A 26,971-nucleotide genomic window follows, 5' to 3' on the forward strand; every position below is an offset into this window, starting at 1 on the left:
ACCAAGAGCTTGCTCTGACGTACGGTCTCCTGGACCAGAGGTTGCCTTATTACAAGTACACACCGGTGCCAGTGCTTGAACGCGACGGAGTCCGGCTCTATTGGGACCGGTCCATTATCACGGACAGGACTATTCTTGCGAATAAGCCTGACATCGTGGTGTTGGACCGGGCACAGTCGAGGGTGTTTTTAGTGGACATCACAATTCCATATGACGAGAACCTTGTGAGAGCTGAGACAGAGAAAAAACGTAAATATCTAGATCTGGCTCACGAGGTTACCGCCATGTGGCATGTGGAGTCCACTGAAATCATCCCCATCGTTATATCTGCCAACGGTTTGATCCCAGTCAGCCTCGCTCACCATCTGAGGCGGCTGGGGTTCCGTGGCAGTTCGCTCGCAGGCAAGATGCAAAAAGCGGTCTTGCTGGACTCGGCTAGGATAGTCCGCCGGTTTCTCCACCTGTCGCCCTGACCCCCGGCCGTTTGGTCTCCCTGCCGGGGTGAATCCTCCGCCCGGTGCATATATGTATTTATGTAATATATATTTAAGTTTATTTATTTTGTGTATTTAAGTAAGTTTATTTATTTTCCCTTTGGCTTTTATATATATTTATTTTGTACTGGGCGTGAGAGTTTAATTCATTTGGATAATAATAATAATAACGAACGAACGAACGATTATCACTGACAGGTATATTGTAGCCAATAGACCTGATATAGTGCTAGTCGATCGGTCAGTGCGTCGTGCAATAATTGTTGATATTACTGTTCCACATGACGATAATCTGGTTAAAGCCGAAAAGGAAAAAGTATCAAAATACTTGGACCTTGCTCACGAGATTACCGCCATGTGGAATGTTGAGTCAACTATTATTGTTCCGATAGTTGTTTCAGTCAATGGTCTTATAGCGAAAAGCTTCGACCAACATCTTAAGAAGCTTTCGCTTAACTGTTGGATCAAGAGTCGGATACAAAAGGCAGTGATTCTTGAGACGGCGCGTATTGTGAGGAGGTTCCTCACTCTGGAGCCCTGACCACCGGTTGCTTGGACACTCAAATGTCCCGCAGCGGGAGGGTGAATTTTTTTTTATAAATTTTTAATAATGTTTTGTATTTTATTATACTTATATTGTTAAAAATTTAAAAAAAAGAAAGAAAATAAATAAATGAGAGAAATAAATAATAATAATTTATTTGCTGAAACTGTGGGTTACAATGGTTCTTACACTATAGATAAAAAATTCCATCACAATTTACTGATATATCAGCGTGCAAATATTAACAGAATTTTACAATAATTTATTATACCTACAATTATAAAACGTCAATATTAGTCTAGCATATTGGGACCCCAAAGTCCATTGATCATAGGACTATATAATGCCATTTCAAATCGTTGAGCTTTCGGTCAGTGTCGACTTTGGTTTTAAGTCAAAATCAAGAAGAAAACCCAATCTCTTAAATTTTTATTTTTTTTTTATTTTTTACAAGTTAGCCCTTGACTACAATCTCACCTAATGGTAAGTGATGATGCAATCTAAGATGGAAGCGGGCTTATTTGTAATAGGATGAAAATCCATACCCCTTTCGGTTTCTACGCGACATCGTCCCAGAACGCTGAATCGCTTGGCGTTACTTTTTTGCCGTTAGGGTGGTAACTAGCCACGGCGGAAGTCTCTTACCAGCTAGCTATACCTGGACCAATTAAGAAAACCTCAATCGAATCTGCTGGGGATCGAACCCAGGACCTCCGTCTTGTAAATCCACTGCGCCATGAAGGCCGTCAAATCAATATTTTTAGCCATAATCCAAATAGGGATGATGACAGTTTTTTAAATTGTATATAAATTAGGAGTATGCTAATAGTAAAGCAATTTTGTAAAAGGAACAGGGTATCTGCGATCATTACTTTCGGAGCTACAGGGATTTAAAGAGTCAGATATGCGGCGCTGTCGCGGATCCCTGAAAAACGCCCCATACAAAATGGTACGAACTAATGACGTCGTAGGTACATACTGATCGTTAGATTTGTATGTGCGTTCGAACAAAATTACTAATATATTTGTTATTTGTGCGTTTTTGTCTATAGTTTATGTATTAAAAAATGTCACATTTAATGTAAGGAAGCTAAAACTGTATGAATTTTCAACTAATTACGATAAAAGATTTTTAATAGATTTTGTAATTTTATAATCTCATTTATTTTGCAAATGTCCAGACAATCTTTGCTTTTTATGTATAAATTAGTTACCATTGACCCTATTTATCCGAATGTATCATAAAAATCAATATATTCAAACAGTACCAATTGTATACAGTCCAAAAGTCCGCAACCCATTTCAGCATCCAAGCAGCGTCCACGTCGGCAGCAAACAAATGGCGGCGATCAGTCAGCGCCGAGACGCGCACAAAAACATCAATAGACAGAGACAATAGCAATAAACACTGACAAAGAGCGATGCTCTACAAATACCGCTTGAATTTTAATTATCGTAATACCTACCGGCTATCTGTTTAAACGTGCCTCCCTTTACTTCAGCTTTTTTGGGATAACATTTTAATCGACTTCAAAAAGGAAGTCAATTTTTTAACCCTTGTGTTTTATTACCGGCTGAGTTGTTCAGTGCTATTCTGTAACTATGTTTTGTATAACTCGCAAGTGCGAGTTTCGAAATCACGTCTATCTTTCTCAATCTATATTATCGTGTTAGACAGGGAGAGACAGAGGTGGATTCGAAACTCGCACTTACGAGTTGCGACACTCGAAATTTGCGAGTTATAAAAACAAAGTTACAGAATAGCGCTACTGTACCTAATGTAGTCAGTTTGATTCCCATACTTGAAAAATATTTATGTAATGAGTTTTCCAGTATCTAGGTGGCTTAATAAATATTATAAGTATTTGTGTAGGTAGGTAGGTATATTATTATGAAACTAGATGGCAATGTGTATTGGCTATATTATTGTAGAGAGTACTCGGAATTATAGACGAGATATATACCTAGGACGAGCAGTGATAGCCCAGTGGATATGACCTCTGCCTCCGATTCCGGATGGTGTGGGTTCGAATCCGGTTCGGGGCATGCACCTCCAACTTTTCAATTGTGTGCATTTTTCAATTGAAGTGAAATTAAATATCACGTGTCTCAATCAGTGAAGGATAACATCGTGAGGAAACCTGCATACCAGAGAATTATCTTCATTCTCTGCGTGTGTGAAGTCTGCCAATCCGCATTGGACCAGCGTGGTGGACTATTGGCCTAACCCCTCTCATTCTGAGAGGAGACTCGAGCTCGGTAGTGAGCCGAATATGGGTTGATGACGAATACCAAGGACACACGGTCCTGATAGGTAGACAGTAGTAGCAGTATAAAGTTTCGAGAAAGAGATAAATAGCCGAACCATATTGTTTAGGTCCAAAATTTTGCAATGTCTAAAGATTAAAGTTAGTTACGTTAGTTAACGTTAGTCTTAGAATATTGCATGTAGGGATGACCTACGGATCCTAGACTTGGTCGCCAACTATGGATTTCCTATGAAGGCTTAGACTCAGCGGGCGATCAACCGCCCAAGAAGTTTTATTTAAAAATACGGACAAAGTTTCTTGAAAAAAAATAGATCCCGTGAAAGGGTACACGGATCATTTGCTATTCGGAATTCAAACGTTACGTGCACACACACTCGCACGATGCGTCTGTGTGTGCGTTAATTGCTATAAAGAAATATACGCATGCATTCGATATTTCATAGAACATGGGAACTTTAGAGTGGATGAATATATTTTAATGTGTGTGAATCTTGATAGTAATAAATAATTATTAAAAAAAATAAAAATGATAATGGTGATCATGTTGCAAATACGTAAACGGTATGCGATTGTTATTTTATATTTCACAAATTAATTTTAATTTGTTATTTAAATCCTTTTCTTGGACACATAAAAAGTGAAATTAACTATATTTTCTGACAGATAAAGTAATAAAGTAATAGTTTTGTATTTATAGCAGAATACTAGTCAACAAAGAACATAGTACAAGGGAATTAATGATAAATTGCAAAGAAAAAGTTAAATTGGACTACTTTATCTTTAAGATTAAAAATTTACTCTTGCTGCATATACGGATTACGTATTTTCCAAAATATTTGTTTTATCTCCGACTTTTAGAGCAATAATCGTTATTTTTGCACCCGCGATGAAGGCTGCTTTGAAAACCTTTTTAAAAAAATCCATTGACTAGCTTCTTTCACACAGGAAGTAAAACTAAAAGAAATTGGATGTTAAAAATTGTTTTATTGTAATATTGTATGATTTTTTTTTAAAAGAGTAATTGTTCAGTTTTTTGACGGCTCTTCTCAACAGAACCTGCCTTCCGAACCGGGAAGATCTTTGCAAATATACAAATTTGAAGTTTTAAAAGTGCTTGTAAACTAATATAAGCCTACTTGAAATAAAATGATTTTTTTATTTTGAAATATGAAAATGCATTTTCCTAAAATAAAAATTTCATTGTTCTGTATTTTTTACTATATTATCAATTTTTTTAAGGAATTATTTCTTGTCTGCAAGTCCATATTTACATTTATCTCTTGATTTCTCACATTCTTAATAATTTCTTACCTAAGACGTTAATAACTTTGACTATATAAAAAAGATTCAATAATTATAAATCTAAAATATTAAATACAATATAAAATACTGAAAATATTTCTTTCAAACGTTATTATAAAATTACAAAGTTTATGAGCGTAACAAACGTCAGGACGGCTTTTGTAACATGCTTAGTGATTATTTTTTTTATTGTTTGACAGTTAGTATATCAAGATTGTGCAGCGATTGGACGAAGGCCTCCCTGTTTATGTCGTTGCCTATTTTTTATTTATATTTGCGACAAGCGTTATCTATCTCTGTCATTTTAATTCATATATCAATCGCGAGCTGAAAATGTCAATTAAATAAACCCGGCGTCTAGAAATAACATTTGTTACTTGACAGAAAAACTGAATATAACAAAATAAAACACATATTTCATTCGCAGTATAAAAAATTGAAATAAATTAAAATAATTTATTCCGCAACATCGACTCCATGCTTACCTAGTTATTGAGAATTGCCAATCAATTGCTTATTGGATAACAGCTGACCAATCGCAGGTCTTCTTTTCAAACATCGAACACGCCGAATATCGGTAATAAATGCACCAGTACAGCAAGACCTTTCGCTTGGTTTACTTACCGACTACAATCAAATAGAGTGATGGGTAAAGGTCAATATTGTGTCAAGCGATTTCCTCCTTTATTCCAATGTCGATTTAATCTTTAATTGCATGCAAAATTATTGCTATTCGATGTTAATGTACAAGTTGTTTACAATTTGTCGTAAAATGGCCTCAGCAGAAGAGTTTTTACCTTGCCGATCTACTATTTGTCAATTGTATATTTTTTTATTAACTACCGTACGTCTAGTTTTTTGCGCGTCTGGTAAACCAGTCGGTAGGTATTTTTTCTTTGAATTCAATGGTGGTTATGGCGTCTAGTTCGATTGTTTATTTTGGAATCGATACTGAAATGTATTAATGAGCTTTGTGTAGTTGTTTTCATTTCATTACATTGAAATTGGTTTCGTCTCGATGTGAACGGACTTCGATCTAGAAATAGACTTGATCGATGCTATCAGTTTATCTACTTGTCCGTCAGTTGTTTTTTTTTATTCATTACAAGTCAGCCTTTGATTACAATCTCACCTGATGGTAAGTGATGATGCAATCTAAGATGGAAGTGAGGTAACTTGTTAGGAGGAGGATGAAAATCCACACCCCTTTCGGTTCGCTTGGCGGTACGTCTTACGTCGGTAACTAGCCACGGCCGAAGCCTCCCACCTGTCAGACCTAGACGAATTAAGAAAACCTTAATCAGCCCAGCCGGGAATCGAACCCAGGACCTCCGTCTTGTAAATCCACAACGCATTCCACTGCGCTATGGAGGCCGTCAAAATGCAACGGGCATTTCCTAAGTTCCTAATCTAAATTCCAATTTTTTAAGTGATAACATACTACTATCATAATCACATAATAGTGATTACGGGAGGGTAAACCGATACGTAACGTAACGCGTTACGGCGCCACTATGTCTGGCTTCCCTTTCTCTTACGCATACGGGCAACAGATTTAAATTATCACTTCTGCCGTACGTCCCGAGACACACACGTATTTTTATTAATTGTTAATTTTTTTAATTGGTTTTAAACTGGTCAGAGATTCATCGATAGTGGTTAATTAGGTTACCTAATTAGTAGTACCAAGTGATTAAGCGTTCCAGTACGGCATTGCTTTAGCGACGCACAATCAGGTACCATCAGGTAAAATTATATTCAAGGGCTAACTTGTAAATAATAAAAAAAGGAATCAATAAAATAAAAAAAAAAATCTTTTCAAAATGTTTTATTAATTCATAGGAAACGAAAAAGGAACATTAATTTTATTATTATTATCTTAAAACAACCTTACATAAATGTGTACCATCAGTCGACGCTACAAAACATAAACTAATAAATTAGGAAGAAGTTCGAAAATGTTATAATTGACGATATATAATATATACCTCATTAATATGAATAAAATAATTCATCTTCGAAAATCATATTTTAAGTACCTTTTATGTTTTTAAGTATGAATTTCGTCAATCGATTTCGAGCATCAAATGAGTAAAATGAATCTAGCATACCTAATTTTGTCCATATACTAGTATCTATATAAAGGTGACAAATGCAAAAACGAAAAATTCTTGAAAGAAATCTAGTAGTATGAAAAGTAGGCATTACTTTCGAAATTACATGCAATTTCACAACTCTTTCGATGGTCGAAAATTGGGCTCTTGAAAATCGAAGATGGAATCTCAAAAACTCGCTATTTTCAGATTAGATTTTTTTCGAAGAGAAAATAATTCAAATTTCGTTATCAATGGCTTTGAGATTTAGATTTTCGAATAAACTTTTTTTTCTAAAAATTTTATAACATTTTCAAAATACGCACAGGTGTGTTGACAGACAAGTTTCTAATTAAATAAAACAAACGAAAACTATATTAAATGCTTATCACATGACATCTATAGAGCACGTGACAACTTTTTCAAACTTTAATTAATAAAAATGTGACTTGAATTTAGAGGATTTTTAGCTAAAAAATAAAAAACGTACCAAGGTACAAAACGTTTCAAAAGATTTATGTTTGCCTTGCCTAGATTTTTTTAGCAATTTTGAAATACTAATAGTTTTACTGTTCTAACTTAGTACTTAATTCTAAGCATATTGAATTGCGATCTAAATTAATATAAATACAAACCGCTTTTCAAAATTAAAGTTTTAAATTTTTGTGATTTTGAGCAATTGGAAGTCCGGTAGAATGGAATATGAATGTCCCTGTTACCGAGTCTGTTCATCATTAACAACCCATAATATTCGGCTCACTGTTGAACACGAGTCTCCTCTCAGAATAAGAGGTGTTAGGCCTTGGTCCACCACGCTGACCCAATGCGGCAGACTTCACACACGTAGAGAATTAAGAAAATTTTCAGGTTTCCTCACGATGTTTTTCCTTCACCGTTTGAGACACGTGATATTTAATTTTATAAAATTCACAAAACTGGCATATATAACTGGATAACAATTAAATCAATAGGACACTTGACGTAAATGTAATTTGTAGTTTTAAGTGTAGGTAGTTTAATTTTTAAGTTTAACCGGTCAACAAACAACAATACTGTATATACCTTTAAAAGATGGCTTCGTTTAGCACTAGAACTTTTTAAGTTTACCTATGTATAGATTGTTATTAATGTTTCTTGTTGTCATTGTTGGTATATCAATAAATAAATAAATAAATAAATAAAACTAAAAAGTGCCTGCCCCGGATCGGATTCGGATGGGCTATCACATCTGTTAATTGTAAGTAAATAATTCTATACCTACTCTTTTCTGCAAATTCTTATTTCAGCATTGTGGATTGGCCTGCCTGAACCAGATTACATTAATACTGCCACCAACACGACGGTATTTCCAACACAATAAATAACAAATAAAAACTGCTCGCATTCTAAGAAACTCGGCCTACATTTTCCTCTGAATTCAAGCCGCATGCCTACATTTTATACTTACGTTTAAAACAAACAAAATGTTCACGTACCCGCGAAACAATTGCTTTTGTTCCACTTTTATACGTAACTACGGTGTTGAAATTAAAATACTTAAAATAAAATAAAATAATAACTAACAACTAAATTATAAAAAAGGTTACTGACCACTTTCTAAGAACTAGAACTGTGTTGCACTAACTAAAACATTAAAACCGATATTTTACAAAAAAAAAACTAAATAAGAGACGTTAATAAAAACTAAGCTAGGGGTAACTTTTTAATTTATTGTATGATTAGCGAAGAGGGAGCGGGTTTTAAAATACTTTTTTCAAATATTATTTTTGGAAAAAAATGTCATTCAATTTAGAGTAGCAAAAACTTTGTGACATCGCATAGTATTGCGTCCTATTTTTTTACATGTGACACATTGCCTTAAAAGTCGCGCAATAAAATATTAACAACGCTTAATAATATCATTAAAAACTGTAAAAACTGTACAGAGGTACTGAACCGAATCATTTCAGTCAATATAAGACAACATTTAACCCATGTATGGTATATATTATATGCATTAATAATATAACTAAAATCGTGTGAAATGTTTTGCAGTTATGAAAGTATAAATAGCAAATTAATTAAGATTATAAGAATAATAATGTAATATATAATCCGCAGCTTGTGAAAGTATAATAGATATAAAATAAGCACACGGTAATAATGAATGTTTTATTAGAACGATGAGAGTCAGATTTACCTTATTTTATCAAAGCTGATCGTTTGTCAGCTTGTGCTCTTTACATAGGTAAGTACAGTAAGTAGCCAATAGAAATTAATAGGGGTTTATAAAATTGTATATAAATTAAGAGTGTGCTAATAGTAAAGCAATTTTGTGTGAAGTATCTGTGTTCATTACTTTTGGAGTTATAGAGACTTGAGGGGTCAATTTTGCGGCGCTGCCATGGATCGCTGAAAACGCTCCATACTAAATGGCATAAGAATGACGTCGTCGCTGAGAGATATCGTTAAAGGAGATGGTCCAAAATTATATGGAGTCCAGGATCACACATTGTATACCCTGGCCCTCCTACTCCTTCCTCATATTTTTTGTTTACATATCTACGAATTTACTTTTAATTCTTTCGAAATAATATTCATTCTCTCCCAAGAAATGCAACACTAATATGGGTAATAATATTGATGACGTTTTCAATGCAGTAGTCGATTTGACGTTTGCTCTCAATTATCATGTCATAGTTGCTTTATGGGCGCCATCTTGATATAACTGAAAAACTTGAGTTCTAATTTAATTTATTTCTTTTATTTGGTTAGATTTCCTTGTATTTCTTTAATTTTAATGATACAGGGTACAAGAGTGGACCTGATATGGACCATCTCCTTTGTATGGGAGCTCAAACAAAATTACAATAATTACAATAATGTATGTGAAGTTCCATTTTACCTTTGTGATTTTATTTATTACCTTAAGAAACATAACATTCTGACGTTTCAAAAGTGCTTCAAAACTCTAAGCTTGATATTTATATAATGAAGCCTTAGTAATTAGAAAGTGGTATACTAAAATCATGAAAAACATAAGAAAAAACACTAAGTAGACATTATTTTATGAATTAAAAATGAGAGTTAATTTAGTTCTTTTCTGGAAGACATTTCTGCAACTCGGTTAAAATAGTATATGGGTAACTTCAAACATTTCAAATGTTTGCGAATAAAACCTGATTGAAATAATAAAATCAGTGTGCATTTTTCTGGCTCTATTAGCAGCACTGCTAATGCGTCGATTAATAATAATCTCGTGGAGATAAATAGACAAATTTCAACCATTTCTTCTTCTTTCTTTGAGTTGGAACAAAAGAGATGGGACTGAGACAACTCCGCCGCCATTGGATGACAATTTGTTTATTTATCTACACTTTGGTGGCATTACAGGAAATGTTTTTAAAACAATTCATAATCAATATGTATCACTCATCATTAACCCCCATTTCAGTAGTATTTTGGTACAAAAATACTTTTAAATTATTTCTCAAACGACCCTTAACTAACTGCTTATGTATTGAATACAATAAATTATTAGTTAATTAATAATTGTATTTTACAATATTTCCAATTTTGTCTACAATTTACATGAACGTCCATGGCAAGGCTAAAATATGTTTTACACAAGGTAACAATTTATAGGATAATACTGTTATAGAGAATTTGACTGTTTTATAGTATTACTTATACTTATATTATAAAGCTAAAGAGTTTGTTTGTTTGGTTGATTGAACGCGCTAATCTCAGAAACTACGGGTACGAATTGAAAAATCATTTTTTAAACCCCCCACGCAAAAAGAGGTTGTATCTTTTTTTAAGTCTATCTGTGGACCATAGCTCCGGACGAATCAAGCGACTTTTTTCATTAAAGGTGACTTATGAACGAGTGTCATTCTTTAAATCGATTGATTACCATTGATGTTTGATGAAAATCGGTTGAGTTGTTTAAAAGTTGTGGGGGGTGAAAGTGGGGAAGAATAACCGAATGTCTGCAAATATACTCGAGTGGAGTCTCAAATGAAAGCGCACTAAAAGAGAATATTGATGATTTGATCGAGAAAGAGATAATAATTTCATGACCTTCGGGGGTTTTTCAAAAATTTTATGTTATGTTATGTGTTGTTTACTTTTTTATTTATGTAACAATACCACACCAGAATACCTTCGATGTTTAATTATAAGAAAACATATAGAACAGTCAAATCTCTATTAAAATTTACTTTAAAGTTCAATAGTTTATAGAATACATGAAATTAATAACTGGTTTATACATGGAGTTATATACTAAGCTCACTTTCATACACCTTTGGTACAAGTTAAGTAAAGATACAGGTGATGTTAGAAAGATTACAACACTCCAGTCTTCTGCCGCCATCTGAAACAAAGATAAATTTTATATTCCTCGATATTTATTTCCAATAGTTAAGCTGTCATTATCAATAATAATAAGTCAATATTAGATTAACTACTTATTGACAACAACTTAACTATTGCAAGTAACCGTAACCGCGTTAATTTGACGTGTGTACGTGGGAGACACCAGTTCAGTCAAATTTAAAACACGTGGCACGTAGATTCTCTTTCTACATTCGCAATCGCTTCGAAAACTATAAAATGTACGAAAATGACATTCTTTATCTACAGGTCACATGATCAAGTTATTGATCGCAACTATTTTTCATGCAATTATTCGAATCGCAATTAACCCATATTTTTTTTTAGCTTTAAGTGTTTGTAGAAAGAGGATAGACGTGCCAAATGACTGCATGTCCTGTTACATGCAGGAACAAACAGGATACATGTCCATTGAGTTCCTGGGCATACTCCAATGTACAACCGGTAAAAAACCGGCAAACGTGACATTACGTCGGTACTTTTCCATATTGACTGCATCGTCGGTTCCTCACCGATAACCTCCGAGCGCGGGGGCATAATGATATAATTAGGTATAAAATAAATAGGCATCTTCTAGGCAAGCGCGTTTCAACTGCTGCTAGATGCTGCATCATTACTTACCATCAGTTGCATAATGCATTGCAGTCGAGCTCTAGTTTACGAGTATATTATTAAAAAATTTTAATAAAAAAAATACAACCGACTTCAAAACCTAAAAACGTACCCACTAAACTAAAAAGTGAAAAATAACATCATAATATGTTCTACCTGCTGATCAGTATGAAGGCGGTGCTTAGCCGGTGATGTATTAATTCAAGCCATGTGAGAATATCTTATAGATTTAGATTTTGCAGACAGTATTGTTTCTTGTGGCTTGTGAGAAATGGCTTAAATTAAGATAACACCGGCTAAGCACCGCCTTCATACTGATCAGCAGGTAGAACATATTATGATGTTATTTTTCACTTTTTAGTTTAGTGGGTACGTTTTTAGGTTTTGAAGTCGGTTGTATTTTTTTTATTAAAATTTTTATTATTTTTCCATTTTTAGTGTAAAATTTCATCTCAAACGAATATATCAGACCCCTAAACACAAGTCACAACCCATCTTGGTACAAAATTCTCAGCAATACAAATTAATCACGCCCAAGCACAAGGTAGCTACCGTAAACCGTTAAGGGGTTCCCATAGTTGACCTTGGTCTTCATCATCAGACCCCTAATAACAGACACAACTCATCTAGGTAGAAAGTGCTCAGCAATACGAATTAATCAAGGCCAAACACAAGGTAGTTACTGTAAACTGTTAAGGAGTTCCTTTAATTGTCCTTGGTCTTCATCACCAAACCCTTAAATGACAGTCACAACCTACCTATGTGGAAAGTTCTCATTAATACAAATTAATCAAGCCCAAACACAAGGTAACTGCTGTAAATCGCCGAGGAGTTCCCTCGTCTGTTTTATGGCTCCATCATCAGATCGATTTTAAACCTTCATGAAAGTGTAGTGCTTAAAAGTACTAAATGGAAAAGTTTACGAACATACTAGACACCTATATAATTTTTGAAAGTTCCCCTCAATTTCTCCAGGTTTCCATCATCAGATCTTGACATGATGGCAATGGGACCAAATGGGGACTATACCGTTTCAAACAAAAAAAGAATTTTTGAAATCGGTCCAGGCGTCTTTGAGTAATCGGTGTACATACATAAAAAAAAAAAAAAAAAAATACCGACCGAATTGAGAACCTCCTCCTTTTTGAAGTCGGTTAAAAAGAACTGATATTAGCCTAATTCGATAAGGCCACCAATCCACATTGGAGCAGGAGGTCGATTAATTATTATTGGAACAGGATTAAAGATCCAATAGAAGGAGGCTTGGCAATGTAGAGAGTCATAAAAATAGGCTAATAATGATCTTTGGCATGTTCTGGCCTGTCTCTATTTCCAATAGTGAATTCTGTACTCTCTCTAAGAAACGCAGCCCTGGATTGTTAATACGGTTGGAAGAAATTAGTTTTGACCCTATGTACCACTAGGTTTGAAACGACTTCAAGAAGATGAAGAATGATGATGATTACAGTTACAGGGCAGTTACTGTGCACAGTATTAAGAGACCCTACCTTTTTTTAACGTGGGGAAATCTTCATGGTTACGAAATCTGGCCACGGGGAGCCAAGAAGGTTATGTCGGACGGCGACGGGACGGCGCGTACGCAGTCCCCACTATCAAAAAATACGCGTCCGAGTTATCCACATTAGGGATAATGGCAGAGGTCAACGCACTGGTAGAACCCACCTTGTTGATCACGGTGTCCCCTACGCCAGGTATAAGATACCCACCTGCCTCGTCTCATTTCCTCCCGCCGGTGCTGAGGTCCTGTAGCTCGCTGCTGTCGTCGCTGGAGGCGCTGGGACAGCCGTTGGCGGGGCCCGACGCCGCCGCCATCGCCATCGACAGCGGTATTGTTATGTACTGCGGCTGCGACGATGATGATGACGCTGTGTAGAAAAAATAGATAAGTTTTTTAAAAGGTGGACTGGTACGTGGTGATATCCTGCCTTTTGCATCCAATGCCGTTGGTACAATTCTCAGAATGACACAATCTGTGTCGTTGGTTCTAGGCTGAATGTGCGTTTTCAAGGTTTTTAGCTGGTAGAAGTCTGGCACTACCCAAATGAGTGTCGACGAGGATTTTGTCTACGAAAATAAAGTAGGGAGCAGGTGCGCTACTGTTTGGAAGTCTATACAAGAGGCAGTAAAGCAATGTCCGTAAAAAGTCAATGGCAGTAAAAGTCCATCGACTGAATATTATGATGATGGGTATGATGATGAAGGACATTAATACATTTATTTATTTTTGCGTGTATTTCTGTGAATGGTGTAAAGTGTTGTTTTTTCGGGTAAATATCACAATTGCTTTTTCTTCAGAAATGTTCAATTTAGTAATAGTGGGAAGTATAGTTTATGTAATGCCCTGTAGAAGGCTACCAAAGATAAGCTTATGATAAAATACGAAATGTAACAAAATTTCAATGCCAGATTGTCTATTGAGTGCAGTATGGTCAGAATGTCAGCAATGCTCGGCTCGCCGTGGATTCACAGCTACACAGGTATATGGCGGCTGACAATCGTAAACCGCAAAGCTAATTGGAATTCCGAGATTCAGAAATCAGTGACCGCATTTCCCTTGGAGAATAACTGATTGGTGTACAATACACTAAGTAAATTAGCAGGAATAATTAACAATCATTAATGCTGCAATGCCTCAAAAGGTCGAGGTTCGAGTCCTGCGTTCCAAAGATGCAAACCTTAAATCTCCTTTAGGTTACGCTTAGATCGTAATTAAAAATGTAATGAACCCACTTTACTTTAACCTGATAGGTATTATACCTACAGGAATGGGTCTGGCCTAATTAGGCTTTCAACAACATGCAAGGTTTCCTCCTTTTTTTCATCTGCTACGCTGGAGTAAATTTTAATATTTTCTCTTTTGTCATAGAGGAAAGATGTTGATATTCTTGGCATATCCGTGTCACTGACAAACTCTTCCAGATCAGACCAGATCTTTTATGTCAAGGGTTAAAATAAAACTATAATAATCTAATACAGACTTACCTCCTTCTTGACCCTGGTTGGCCAGTCCCAATATAAAGCTGTGAGGATAGCCCATGGCTAAATTGCCAAGCCCCAGGTTGTTGCCAAGCCCGTCCAAGCCCAACACGCCTGTATGGTATAACATCGCTCCTCCTGGCAGGTCTATCTTTGGCAATAACTTGGGTAGTGATGGTTGGGTCGACTTGCTGCTTTCCGGTTCAGGGTTCGCTGTTGAGGTTGACGGTAGATTGTCGGTTGGAGGTTCCCTGTAACAATACACGTTTTTGTTTATTCTATGAGAAGTCCTTAACTTGATGTTGAGTGACGATGCTGTTGATGATGGAAGACCGTTTCCATGGAAGAAATTCATTCTACCTATACTTCTGACAGCTTTTTTGCATGGCATTGTATCGGAACGCTAAATCGCTCGTTTTGGATAGTGTGGTTATTTCTTTATTACTGTTTACTGTTCAAATTAATAAAATGAAATAATTAAGGAAAAAATAATATTAGTTTTTAAGGAGGTTTAAAAAAATAAATAGGCATGGAAAAATAGACAAAAATAATGAATAAATCCTTGTTTTATGTTCTCTATTACAATTACAAGTATTTATGAAGGTATACATATATATACCACTGAATTAAAAATTACGAAACTAATAATACAGATGAGCTAGTTAGTTTATATATACGCATAAGCGAATCACTGCACCAACGAAGCAGTTCTTCAGGTATACGCTCCAAAAGGGATTTATTTACCTTTTAAACTCCCGCTCGTTGTCAGCACATATCCACTCCTGCTTATGGTTCTGCTGCATCAACTTTTCACTCGGAGACTCCGGTTCACTGCCGCTCTCGTCTCCACTGTCGCCCGAGGAAGCCGGTTCATCCTGAGAATAGGAAGAGAAAGGCACTATTAGAATGAAGGCTTGCGACAGCCAGACATACTTTCATGAAGGCTGGAAGTTTATGAGACCTTGCTTCTACCATGACTAATGTTATCCACTCACCATCTGACATGTTTACATGTCTGCAGCGCTAACGGCTTGATGTCCGATAACACTGATAGTGTGTTCGTCGCGATCGGCATGTTATCTGGCACGTTAGCGCTGCAAGCATGTGGGATTATCGGATGGTGAGTAGCTAGTAGCATTAGTAACGGAAGCAAATTATGGAGTTTGGTAGCATAGAAGTTAGCAGATTTCTAGGATCAAGATTCTCAAATTCTAAGTACAAAACGTAAAACATACTTTTTTCTACGGATTTTAATGAGGATTCACGTCTCCAGCTGCCAGATCTTAGCTTCGTGGCAACCCTTCTCTAGCAACTCTAAGAATCTTAGTCTAACTAACGAACTCTTGATCTTTAACTCTTGAATGTGTCGAGCCAATGAAATGAATTCGACTCCTTTAAAAAAATCATGAGAATGGTAAAAATATAGAAAAATATTTGCAAATCAAGACCATAAGAGTTTCTCTCTAAACTCTACTAAAACACACTCGAGCCGTTAAATACTTTTCACTTCTAAAAATCATCGTATTCGAATAAGAACTGTGCTATAAAAATTCACATTTAGCAATTCGATTTTCCATTAATAACACTGTTAAAGAACTCCATATATATTATTTATTTGTTATAACGATACAGGGTGCTCGGGAGTATTCCCCATAACATCAAGGTGTTGACGAGTCCACTTATAGGAGCTGAACTGCATAACTAATATTTTTTTAACTAAAAAATAAAAACTTTTATATTTTTATACAAAGTAATTCAAATATTTCCGAATATCCATGTAACACACGCCTTTATCTTCTATCCTTGCATTATAAAATACGTAAAAATTGGCGACGTCATAATAATTAAGTACAAGGATGCGTATAAGGGACATATTTTAAGATCTATTTCCAAAAGAAATATAATTTACCCCGAAAATATTAATTTTAGAACACAGGTTCCTTGAACATTTTTAATTAATTTTCGGTAAAGATTATAACCTCAGAGTTATGGGAAATACTCCCGAGCACCCTGTAGAATGTAGGGGGAGGAACATGTCCTAACTTGTACTAAAATCCTATTGAGTGCCGCCCGTCGCTTGCACCTGCGACACCGGAGTGCGATGGGAGGTTGAGCCAAACATGCTTAAGGGGTCAGTAGACGATCAAATATCTATAGTTTTCTTTAATTTTTATATATGACCAATATTATTATTGTTAACTTCCAATTAGGTATTCTACTGGGCTCGGATCGGCAGCGGGATTGGGTCAGGCGTGAGTCGGCCCTTTTACTGTGGAGAGAGGCTTCAAGAATTCAAATGCAATTTTTATTATCTCAAGTAGTACTTTTAAAAACGTAATTTGTTTGGTTGAAAAAATCTACTACTATTTCGTAAAACAGAATCTTCTGAAAACAAAACATAAAGAAAGTCATTAGTTATTCTGAATATTTACAAGAGATCTCGTGTAAATATATGAGGCGAAACGATATTAAATTAAAATCACACTTTTTCGCTAGAGCTACCAATGTACCAAAAGTAATTAGTGTAAAATAGTTACAAAAATATGTGTACTAAAGTAAATTTTGACAGTAATTGTATGAACCTTGCCTTTCTATACTCAATAAATAATTTAAGTTGTTACCACTAATATTATTAAAGAGTGAGTAAAAAAAAAGTGATACAACCTTGATTTTGAACCGACTTCCAAAAAGAAGGAGATTCTACGTTCAGCTGTATGAATGTTTTGTCTGTATATATTTGAACAATATTTTGTACAAAGCCATCATAAAATATTTAGTTTAATGTTGCAAGTACGCAACGCTTCCTGTGGCATCTCACCTTTGTGACTGGGAGGGGCAAATGTTTAAAGAGTTACAGTGAGCGATTAAATTTTTTCAATATAGATTCCCTAGAAACTCGTAGAAACAAACTTGACCTAACATTCTTATTTAGAATCTTCAATAATAAAGTCGATTGCCCCTCACTTCTTCAAAGTTTTAATTTTAAAGTTCCTATAAGATGCCCGAGAATATCGAGAAGGAAAGACTTTCTACTTCTTGGTCCCCGCCGATCAACAGTTATGGGTGCAAACTCGCCAATCTCAAGAATATCAAAATTATACAATAAGTTTTATATGTTGGACATTCATAATGGGTCCCTAGCCAATTTCAAAAAGGAAATGCGTGTAGCTATTAATCTATTTTAATCATATTACATTATAATTTATATTTTATTTTTTTGTTTATTTAAATGTACTCGTATTTTAATGCATGCGGTTTTTTTTTTCTTTTAAATTTGTATTTATATTCTTTTACCTATGTATAGCTGTAAAACTGTTTAACTTTAACTTTAATTAGTATTATTAATATAAAGATAATCTTATTATTTAGAGCATGTAGTGTTAACCTATAAGTGGCCAAACATTTTGCCTTGTTACCTATGTTATTAAAATATTATATAGTTTGTAAGAAATGTAAGGTTGTTGGTTAACCAAATAAATTAAAAAAAAAAAAAAAAAAGTATTTTCACCAATTTTGATCGTCTACCGAACCCTTTAGAAAGAGTATTTTGTTACGTAAGTGCACTGTAAAGTACGTACGTGCTTGAATGCATGCGGTTTTTTTTTTCTTTTAAATTTGTATTTATATTCTTTTACCTATGTATAGCTGTAAAACTGTTTAACTTTAACTTTAATTAGTATTATTAATATAAAGATAATCTTATTATTTAGAGCATGTAGTGTTAACCTATAAGTGGCCAAACATTTTGCCTTGTTACCTATGTTATTAAAATATTATATAGTTTGTAAGAAATGTAAGGTTGTTGGTTAACCAAATAAATTAAAAAAAAAAAAAAAAAAAAGTATTTTCACCAATTTTGATCGTCTACCGAACCCTTTAGAAAGAGTATTTTGTTACGTAAGTGCACTGTAAAGTACGTACGTGCTTGAATTTTATTTCTAAAAGGGATGTGTGCCACTTTGAACCTGTACATTTTAACAAAACAATTACTGAGTATACATTGATTTTTATAAATATTTTTAATTTTTCTTAATGGGTCGAGCGTGACGTCATCGTAGGGAGCGGACAGAACAACTGTTAGAACACCAAAAATGGTTTAGGCGATTGTGAATGCACGCACTGCGAGTACAGTCGGCAAAAAAATAAGCAAATTAAAAAACAATTTTCGTGTTGCGGCGTTGTTATTAGTAACATGGCTTTATTAGTAAGTTATAGGTACCTATAATATCTTAAACAAGCGGCTAAAAACTCAGTTTCCAAAAGTGTGTTTTCTTGCAATTGGTTGCTTGCGTATATACTAAAGCGAAGCTTGACTGGGTCTGCTAGTTTCCTATAATTCTAGACATTGCAGCTTCGGGGTCGTGGGTACGAGTCCTGGGTCAGAATATAGGATAATCGGAACATTTTATTTCTTCCAAGACGTTTTCAGTACTCGAAATCAAACTGAAAAGAGAGTTGTGATATCACACCCCCAATGCTTGGGAGAATATATTTAAACGTTGGTCCCACTATCAAGACGTGATTGTTACAGGTCAAGATCAGTGGCGTGCATAAGGTTTTGAACTAGGGTAGGCACTACAAACGTAAACAGGAAAACATCAGGATTGGCAGTGTTTGCATTTTTGCAAATATGAAGTGCACGCTTCTAAGTATGATGAGATTGGTGAGATTGGTGGGCTACATTGTAAAGAATAAAAAAATAAAAAAAATCGTATTGGAGCAGCATTCGGGTCAAAGCTACAACTCTATTCTATATGTAGAGAAGCAAGACCCTGCAGTGGGCCACTAAACATGATGATGCTATAGTAAAAAAATAATAATAGAAAAGATAATTTTTGTCATCGGTACATCGTTATCAGATGCACAGTGCAGGGCGGCGAGTGCGTTAAACGGTAGTTAGTTAACCGCAATTATTATTATTTAGTGCGACGCACAATGCGCCCACGCACCGCCCCGAACGTTCATCATAACGTGGATACACTTTTATACCCGACTGCCGAAGAAGGGTTATGTTTTTCGAGCGTATGAACGTATTTCTTGACTTTTATTTTCATCATAATCATCACAATCCTGTTTTAATGGACCTGTTTTTATGATTTGGTTGTCGGACCAAGTAATTTTTATTCGAGAGTATAGGGCTTAAATTTCCCACGTATTTGCAAATCTACACATATATCTGTAAAAAATACATTGATTGTTTGATTGACATAGTAGCTAAAATGCGGATTTTCGGACTTAGGGATAATATTTTCATTTCATGTTAACAACAATGACAATATTGTTAATAACCGGCTTGTCGTAATCTTCGAGGCATGGAGGTACATCACCAAGTTCCGAACTCCAGATTCCTAAAAATAATTTCTTATTGGAAAAAAAATGTTTCACAGCCTAAAGACTCAATGTTTCACAGGCCTCATGATCTAAAGTTAACCAATGAATCAGCTAAAATCATTACTGAATAAGACTTGGAAAAATAATTCTTCATAGACAGTCATGTCCACACTAAGTTCACTGTAACAAATTCATGATATGATCTGAGTAAGCGGCCGTAACTGAGCTGCTTTCAAATCATATTTCTTTGTATTTGTTTAGTAACAAATATAGTACTTTCATTTGTTATACAGTCGCGTACATTTTTTCAAAGTTTGTGATGAATATCATCACCGTCATCATCATCACCATCATCATCATCATCATCATCATCATTATCATCATCATCATCATAATCATAATCATCATCATAATCATCATCATCATCTCAGCTGGAGGATATTCTGCTGGATGCAGTCCTTCTGTAGGGACTTAAAACACCGTCCAGGATATTCGTAAACTCGGTGTGTTTCGAAATATCAATTCAACTGACATGAATTTGTTTTACATTGCATTTTATTGAGTGATACAAAAAACATTTCGTAGCATGTGATCTGAGGAATAAATGTCAAATTAATTTCATGGCTTTAAGTTTCGTATATTAGTTTTGCGTCAGGTATTTTCAAGTCGTCTGATCCTTCATCATTATCAATCTATATTCTTAGCTGAGCTCGAGTCTTCTCTCAGAATGAGAGGGGTTAGGCTAATAGTCCACCACGCTGGCCCAATGTGGATTGACAGACTTCACACACGCAGAGAATTAAGATAATTCTCTGGTATGCAGGTTTCCTCACTATGTTTTCCTTCACCGTTGACACGTGATATTTAATTTCTTAAAATGCACACAGCTGAAAAGAGGAGGTGCATGCCCCGGACCGGATTCGAACCCACACCCTCCGGAATCGAAAGCAGGGGACATATCACGGCTAGGTCCTTACCTCATAATTATTCTTACATATACAGAGTATTCAAAATTATAACTTTTGAGTATTGCTTTTTGCACTTAGCCATTCCTTAGAATTGGAATTCAAATTATTTCGTTACTTTATTGTTACGTCGCCATCTGCCTACTTGAATGATGCAAAAAGTATCAAACACAATAAATCCAGAAACATAGGAACACTTAGACGGAGCGTATCACAATGAAGTAGCTACAACACGAGAGCAATCGAAAATAACGACACAAGTGCACGCTAACGAGCACAATCGAGAGATCGATCGATAACATCGCTCGCGATCGTGTCCGATATCGATTCCTACCGACTCGATGGTGAATCGATAATGAGGCCGAATTTGTTTGCAATGCGAAATATTTTAATTTGCTAAAGCGCTAATTTGTTGTTTAACTGTACTAGTGACTTCGTCTGTGAGAAATCGGTGTAAACTTATATTCCATTTTCAACTCCATATCATTCATTCTTTTTTTTGACGGCCTCCGTGGCTCAGTGGTATGCGCGGTGGATTTACAAAACGGAGGTCCTGGGTTCGATCCCCGGCTGGGCAGATTGAGACTTTCTTAATTGGTCCAGGTCTGGCTGGTGGGAGGCTTCGGCCGTGGCTAGTTACCACCCTACCGGCAAAGACGTACCGCCAAGCGATTTAGCGTTCCGGTACGATGCCGTGTAGATACCGAAAGTGGTGTCTATTTTCATCCTCCTCCTTACAAGTTAGCCCGCTTCCACCTAAGACTACATCATCACTTACCATCTGGTGAGATTGTAGTCAAGGGCTAATTTGTAAACAATAAAAAAAAAAAATATTTATACATTACATTAGTGGGAGAGCTTCAATCTCAATTCGACGCGTATATTATTTTATGTATGATCACGCATAACTTTTTATTGAGTGTTCTGTTTTCGATAATTTTTTTATTGGGAAGAATTGGGAAGTCCTACAAAATGAATGAGAAAATTAGTTACCTTCTAAACTTTTTTATCTTTCTTCTTTTTCTTAATATTTGGATGAAGTGTTACTTACTATTTAATATAGATAATATTGGTAGTAAAACATATTGCAGTGGTACTGTAAGCCTTTGGTTTATACGACTTAAGTCCAGCCCATAGATATTGAATATCTAGCGCTCACAGAAGCGCTCAAAGAGCCCATTCACGTATCACCGCGCGCCTCCGACAATGTGATATTATTCAATGGCAATTACACGCTCTTGTACGCAATAAATGTATCTACCTAATATTGTGTTGCCGAAGATTTGTACGCACAGAGTAGAGCGTCTATAGAGCATAATTTGTATACAAATTTCTACAGTTCTCTATACAAACTTGACAAAATAGTAACTGAATTTGTTAACATTATCATTATTTGATGTCATCAATTCAACTGTTAAATCAATACCATTGACTGGGTATCCGGCGATGACAAGATACCTGTTGGATCCCTAAAAACATTATTATTGATGCCAATAGGGACGATCCCAACCCTAGAAACAATTGTTACCTTGAAAGATAAGTATATTATCTAAAAATATAGTTTAATGTAGCCACAGCCGAAGCAAGTCACTATACTAAAGCTGAGTCAGTTTAGAAGTTAATAGTTAATTGACCTGAACCGTACTCAGAACCACCCAACTATAAATCAACGTATGCCAGAATAGAAAAAAACACAGTATTACAAAATTAAATACAGAAAGTAAGTACACAGTAGTAAGTATTACAGAAAGTAAAGAAAAGTTTAAGAAAGTAAAGTAAGTACCCAGACCCAATTACAGAAGTAGCCAAATTGTCTATTTTCTCGATTATGAAGATTACGTCTCTATTGCCAATACAAAGTTTAAATATCTACGTGTACAATATAATGCGGGCAATTGTATTTGGCTACACAGGGCTAGGAAATATTGTTGATAGTAAATTGTGTGGACAATGTCGGACCACTCGCTATGAAAAGAGCTGGTCAGTAATTTGTGACCTCAGGCTTTTACGAGATCTGAATACGCTGTGATAAAGACCTTAATTACTCATTGCAGTGGAGGATTACGACTATGAATGCATTTGTTAACAAAACGTAAACTTGGCAGTCCTAGCTCTGATTTCCATTATTTTACAAGCAGAGATCTGCAATAATTACCTACACACAGAGAGAGAGAACGAAGTATTTAGAGGCAGCTACAAAAAATTGAAGAACCGATGTACGTTGAGATTCCAAAGTGCTAGAATGGCCACCCTGCAACGGAAAGCGCAGTTTTTGTCGACCTCCCACTAGATGGACCGAGGACATGTACCGGGTTGCAGGGAGCCGTTGGATGCTGGCGGTTCTAGACCGTTTTGTTTTGAAGAACATGCAAGAGGCCTATGTCCAGTAGTGGACGTCCATCGGCTGATAATGATGATAATGACAAATAAAACAAAATAAATGTCACTTGATGCTGTAGTGCTGTCACAATTGAAACAATCACAAAATACAATAGAAAAATGCAATATTTATGACACAACGTAAAGTTATTATCCTAAACTGCCCATCGCTAATGCGCGACAGCGACTGCCAAAAATGAGGATGTTCTGTGATTGGCTGCATGTATATATTGACATTGCATTTTCAAATAAAGAATATTCTAATTATCTTCAAAACAAAGGAAGAAAAATATCCCCCTACCCGCAGTAGCCCTTAAAATTCAATCCGATCCCTAAACCTAACCGCAAGCAGCCGATAGTAAATCATTATTCGGGTCGCCATCCGCCATACAAATGTCCGCCGCACAAACACGTGTAGCGCTGAATACCTATTATATCGCGCGGAATGCATCTCCTTGATTTTGAATGCCTGCTTATTATGCACCCATTTACACCCGAAGCTTGGTGGCGCGGGTGTAGCGATCGCTGGATGTGATCCAATGGATCGAACCATCGATTCTAATGGACCTTTTTGGGTGCAAGTGAGAAACTCTTTCGTGGATTTGCTTCTAAATTGCTCCGTAGGAATATAAATTTCTAAAAACGTTTCTAGTTATATTTTGTTTTGTACAGGTCAGCTCTTTAGCTGCAATCACGTCTGAAAGTAAGCAAAAATGCAGACTGCGGTGCAACGCATTTTCCTAAAAGGTGCCTATAACATATAGTTTATTGGTCATATTATGGTTAAACTTGTTTCTAAAAAACTGTTACATTAATTACTTTTTTAAGTTTTTCATTGAACTGATTTAAAAAATTTACAAATAACATTTTACGACAACAAACGTTCAAAACATTTCTCTGGTTAGTGAGCCTTGTCTCTGATATTACACTTTTTTCTTATTTTTTTTATCTTCTGTTTGTGAACATTTGTTTGTTTGTTTAAAGTTTTTCTTTTTCTTATTTAATTTATAAAACTGATTGACCTGATGCGTTCTGACTGTTTACTATTGTTTCACAGGGATCATAGTTATCGCCCATATTTCTAAATCACTATATTAATGACGACTTGAATATTTTTGATGAAAATACATCTACAATTGAAAAAATCTATAAAAATCACTTCCAGCAACTATATGTTCGTAACCAAAGATACGCAAACAGTAGCCCAAAGGCGTACGATACGCATCTCGGCGCGCGGCGGTAACAAGCCCCTTGTTCCTGTCAATCGCGCTAATGTTCCGAAGCGTACAATTGACCGCTGACTATACTACTAGTGTGTACGAATGGCTGATTTTCATACGCTTGTTCGCGTGGGAGTTGACGCGGAGATTAGATCGCGGCGTGGATGTTAGGATCTTCAGGACACTGGTGGTAAATAAACAAGAATAGCGGTTTCTAAATTTTTATATTTTATTTGAATTCGACTATTTAAATTATTCTTGTCTTCTGTTCCTCTGCATATTAGACAGTCTAATTTTTTATGTATTATATTTTGTTATGACTTGTTTTAAATAAGTTTCCCGTATAAAAGGATATCTAACTGACTGACTACCGAATCAAAAAAGTCATTTGTAAGAACTAAAGCCCAACTGAACTTTATTTTGAACAGGTGCATTTCTAAATTACATGGTAATACACTTACTACCTTTTGAGTTTTTTTTTATTAATAGATATTATAGTTTTAGATTTCAAAAACAAATTAAATTCAGTACTTTTCATAATATCTTGTCAATCCGCATTGGGCTAGTGTGGTGGACTATAGGCCTAACCCCTCTCATCCTGAGAGGAGTTAGGCCCATAGTCCACCATTTATATTTAAATCAGTAACAGGACAATGTTTTAGTAATATCCGATGGTTGCATGCGAAATCAGCATGAAACATTTATTCTAGTTTCCAACCGATTGCAGTGGACCAAGGTGTCGTAATGTATAATGTTAATAATATAATAACTATTTGCTTCCCATTTTAGGTTCTAAGAAATGAGAGCATTGTACGCAGTACGAAGCGCAATGGCATAAGTGAAATAAAATACATTTAAAAAATATTTTGTTTGTATAGTTTTATGTGTGTAATTCTGTAGCATACTATCTTCTTAATAGATAATCCACTTTTGGGAAGAAGGCTTATGATGGATGGATGGATTTAGTATGATGAATAGAAAAGCTTTTTATTGTTAGTTAGAGAGGCCGTTTCACTGAAGATATGACCAAACTCTTCAGTGAAACGGCCGTCGAAGAGTTTGCTTTTTGCCTATTTAGTTGTTTAAAATCTGTACTAAAAAGGATCATCAAGAAAGTTCAGCCTTTCAAAAAACATTAGAATCAGTTAGTACCTACATGATATTTTAAAGAAGGTATGTAAAAAAGTGCTAAATAAAAATAAAATAATTGCCTAGTTAATAACTCCACGTTTTCATGCCATCATATCGCTTATAATAATATAATTGTGAACCTTGTTAACGAAAAAAATAAATGGTTACAACCACCCCAAATTTCATTTAAGCAAGGCGTCAGGCATTAAAATAGTCATGACATCGTACTGGTAACACTTGTTCCCATAAAGTCGCTGACGCAATTCAATTTCGAGTGGAAATTCATTTGCTAACAAACAATAGCTTTCATCGGTTGTTTTTTGTTTCGCGTAAAGCGTTCGTATTTGTTTGCACGGCGATAAAAGCCACCGATGCGTTTATTATACTTAGTGTTGCCATGCGTCGGAATTATCCCGGATTTGTTCTAATATTTTTTTTTGTAAAAAAAGAATATTTACAAATATTTTGAATTACGACAATTAATATTCCTGTTTTCGTACAGTTAGTCGGAATGGCAGTATTAAGAGTACGTATGTCAATGGTCCAGCTAACCAACTCAATGGTGGTCGGCTTCTTTACCGTATTTAGCTAAAAGGAGATTCATATATTAAAGATTTTTCAGATAGCATGGGTACGGTGACAGTTGCCTTGTGACGTTAATAATATCGTATTAACGTCACGTAACGACGTGACGTTAATTATCTGAAAAACAAGATAGTGTGAATAGAGCATTATATGGTTAATCAAGGCATTTTACGTAAATTAATTTACGTGCCTACTTTAAAATAGAATAATGAGGTTTTTGGCATTGCGAGATGAATAATATTAATATTCCTTACTATTTTGACCTTACACCAGAAAATGGCAAGCTTATATTAAACCATCCATAAAGAATGATTTTATTATTTTTTTGTAATCAGTAGGTGATCAGGAGAGATTGTTACATACTATCTGATATAGAGAAAAGCCGTAAAAAAGTTTGAATCTTGAAATTTCAATCTAAAAAAAGATTATTTAGTTATGTTGTCGTTAAAATCCAAGCATGTCTCGTTGATTGGATTTAACATTTATCACTATCTCAGTTCAACATAAAGTGAAAATTGATTTCACAAGCAATACTTAAAACGCCTATATTTCACGTTTCAAGTATTTGTTTGCACAGTGACAAAAAGTCGCCAATACATTCAATATAGCTAAGGTTGCCATGGTTCACAATATCGCCGGATAATTCCTGATAACAATACACTTTTTTATAC

At 35.3% G+C, this 26,971-nt stretch overlaps 1 protein-coding gene across 2 annotated transcripts in view; it reads right to left on the reverse strand.

Annotated features, from left to right (window-relative positions):
* Positions 1-6,423: 6,423 nt before the first annotated feature.
* LOC112050897 (serum response factor homolog) overlaps positions 6,424-26,971 on the reverse strand; it is a 306,772-nt gene continuing 286,224 nt past the window's right edge. For both annotated transcript variants that reach the window (XM_052885041.1, XM_052885040.1), the window contains 4 exons: positions 15,434-15,564; positions 14,696-14,940; positions 13,420-13,578; positions 6,424-11,060 (listed from right to left, as the gene is read on the reverse strand). In XM_052885041.1, the coding sequence (XP_052741001.1) occupies positions 13,430-13,578; positions 14,696-14,940; positions 15,434-15,564 (525 nt within the window). In that variant the 3' untranslated portion in view covers positions 6,424-11,060; positions 13,420-13,429. The remainder of the gene's footprint in view (positions 11,061-13,419; positions 13,579-14,695; positions 14,941-15,433; positions 15,565-26,971) is intronic.

Source organism: Bicyclus anynana, chromosome 13, assembly GCF_947172395.1.
Source record: "Bicyclus anynana chromosome 13, ilBicAnyn1.1, whole genome shotgun sequence".
Classification (NCBI taxonomy): Eukaryota; Metazoa; Arthropoda; class Insecta; order Lepidoptera; family Nymphalidae; genus Bicyclus; species Bicyclus anynana.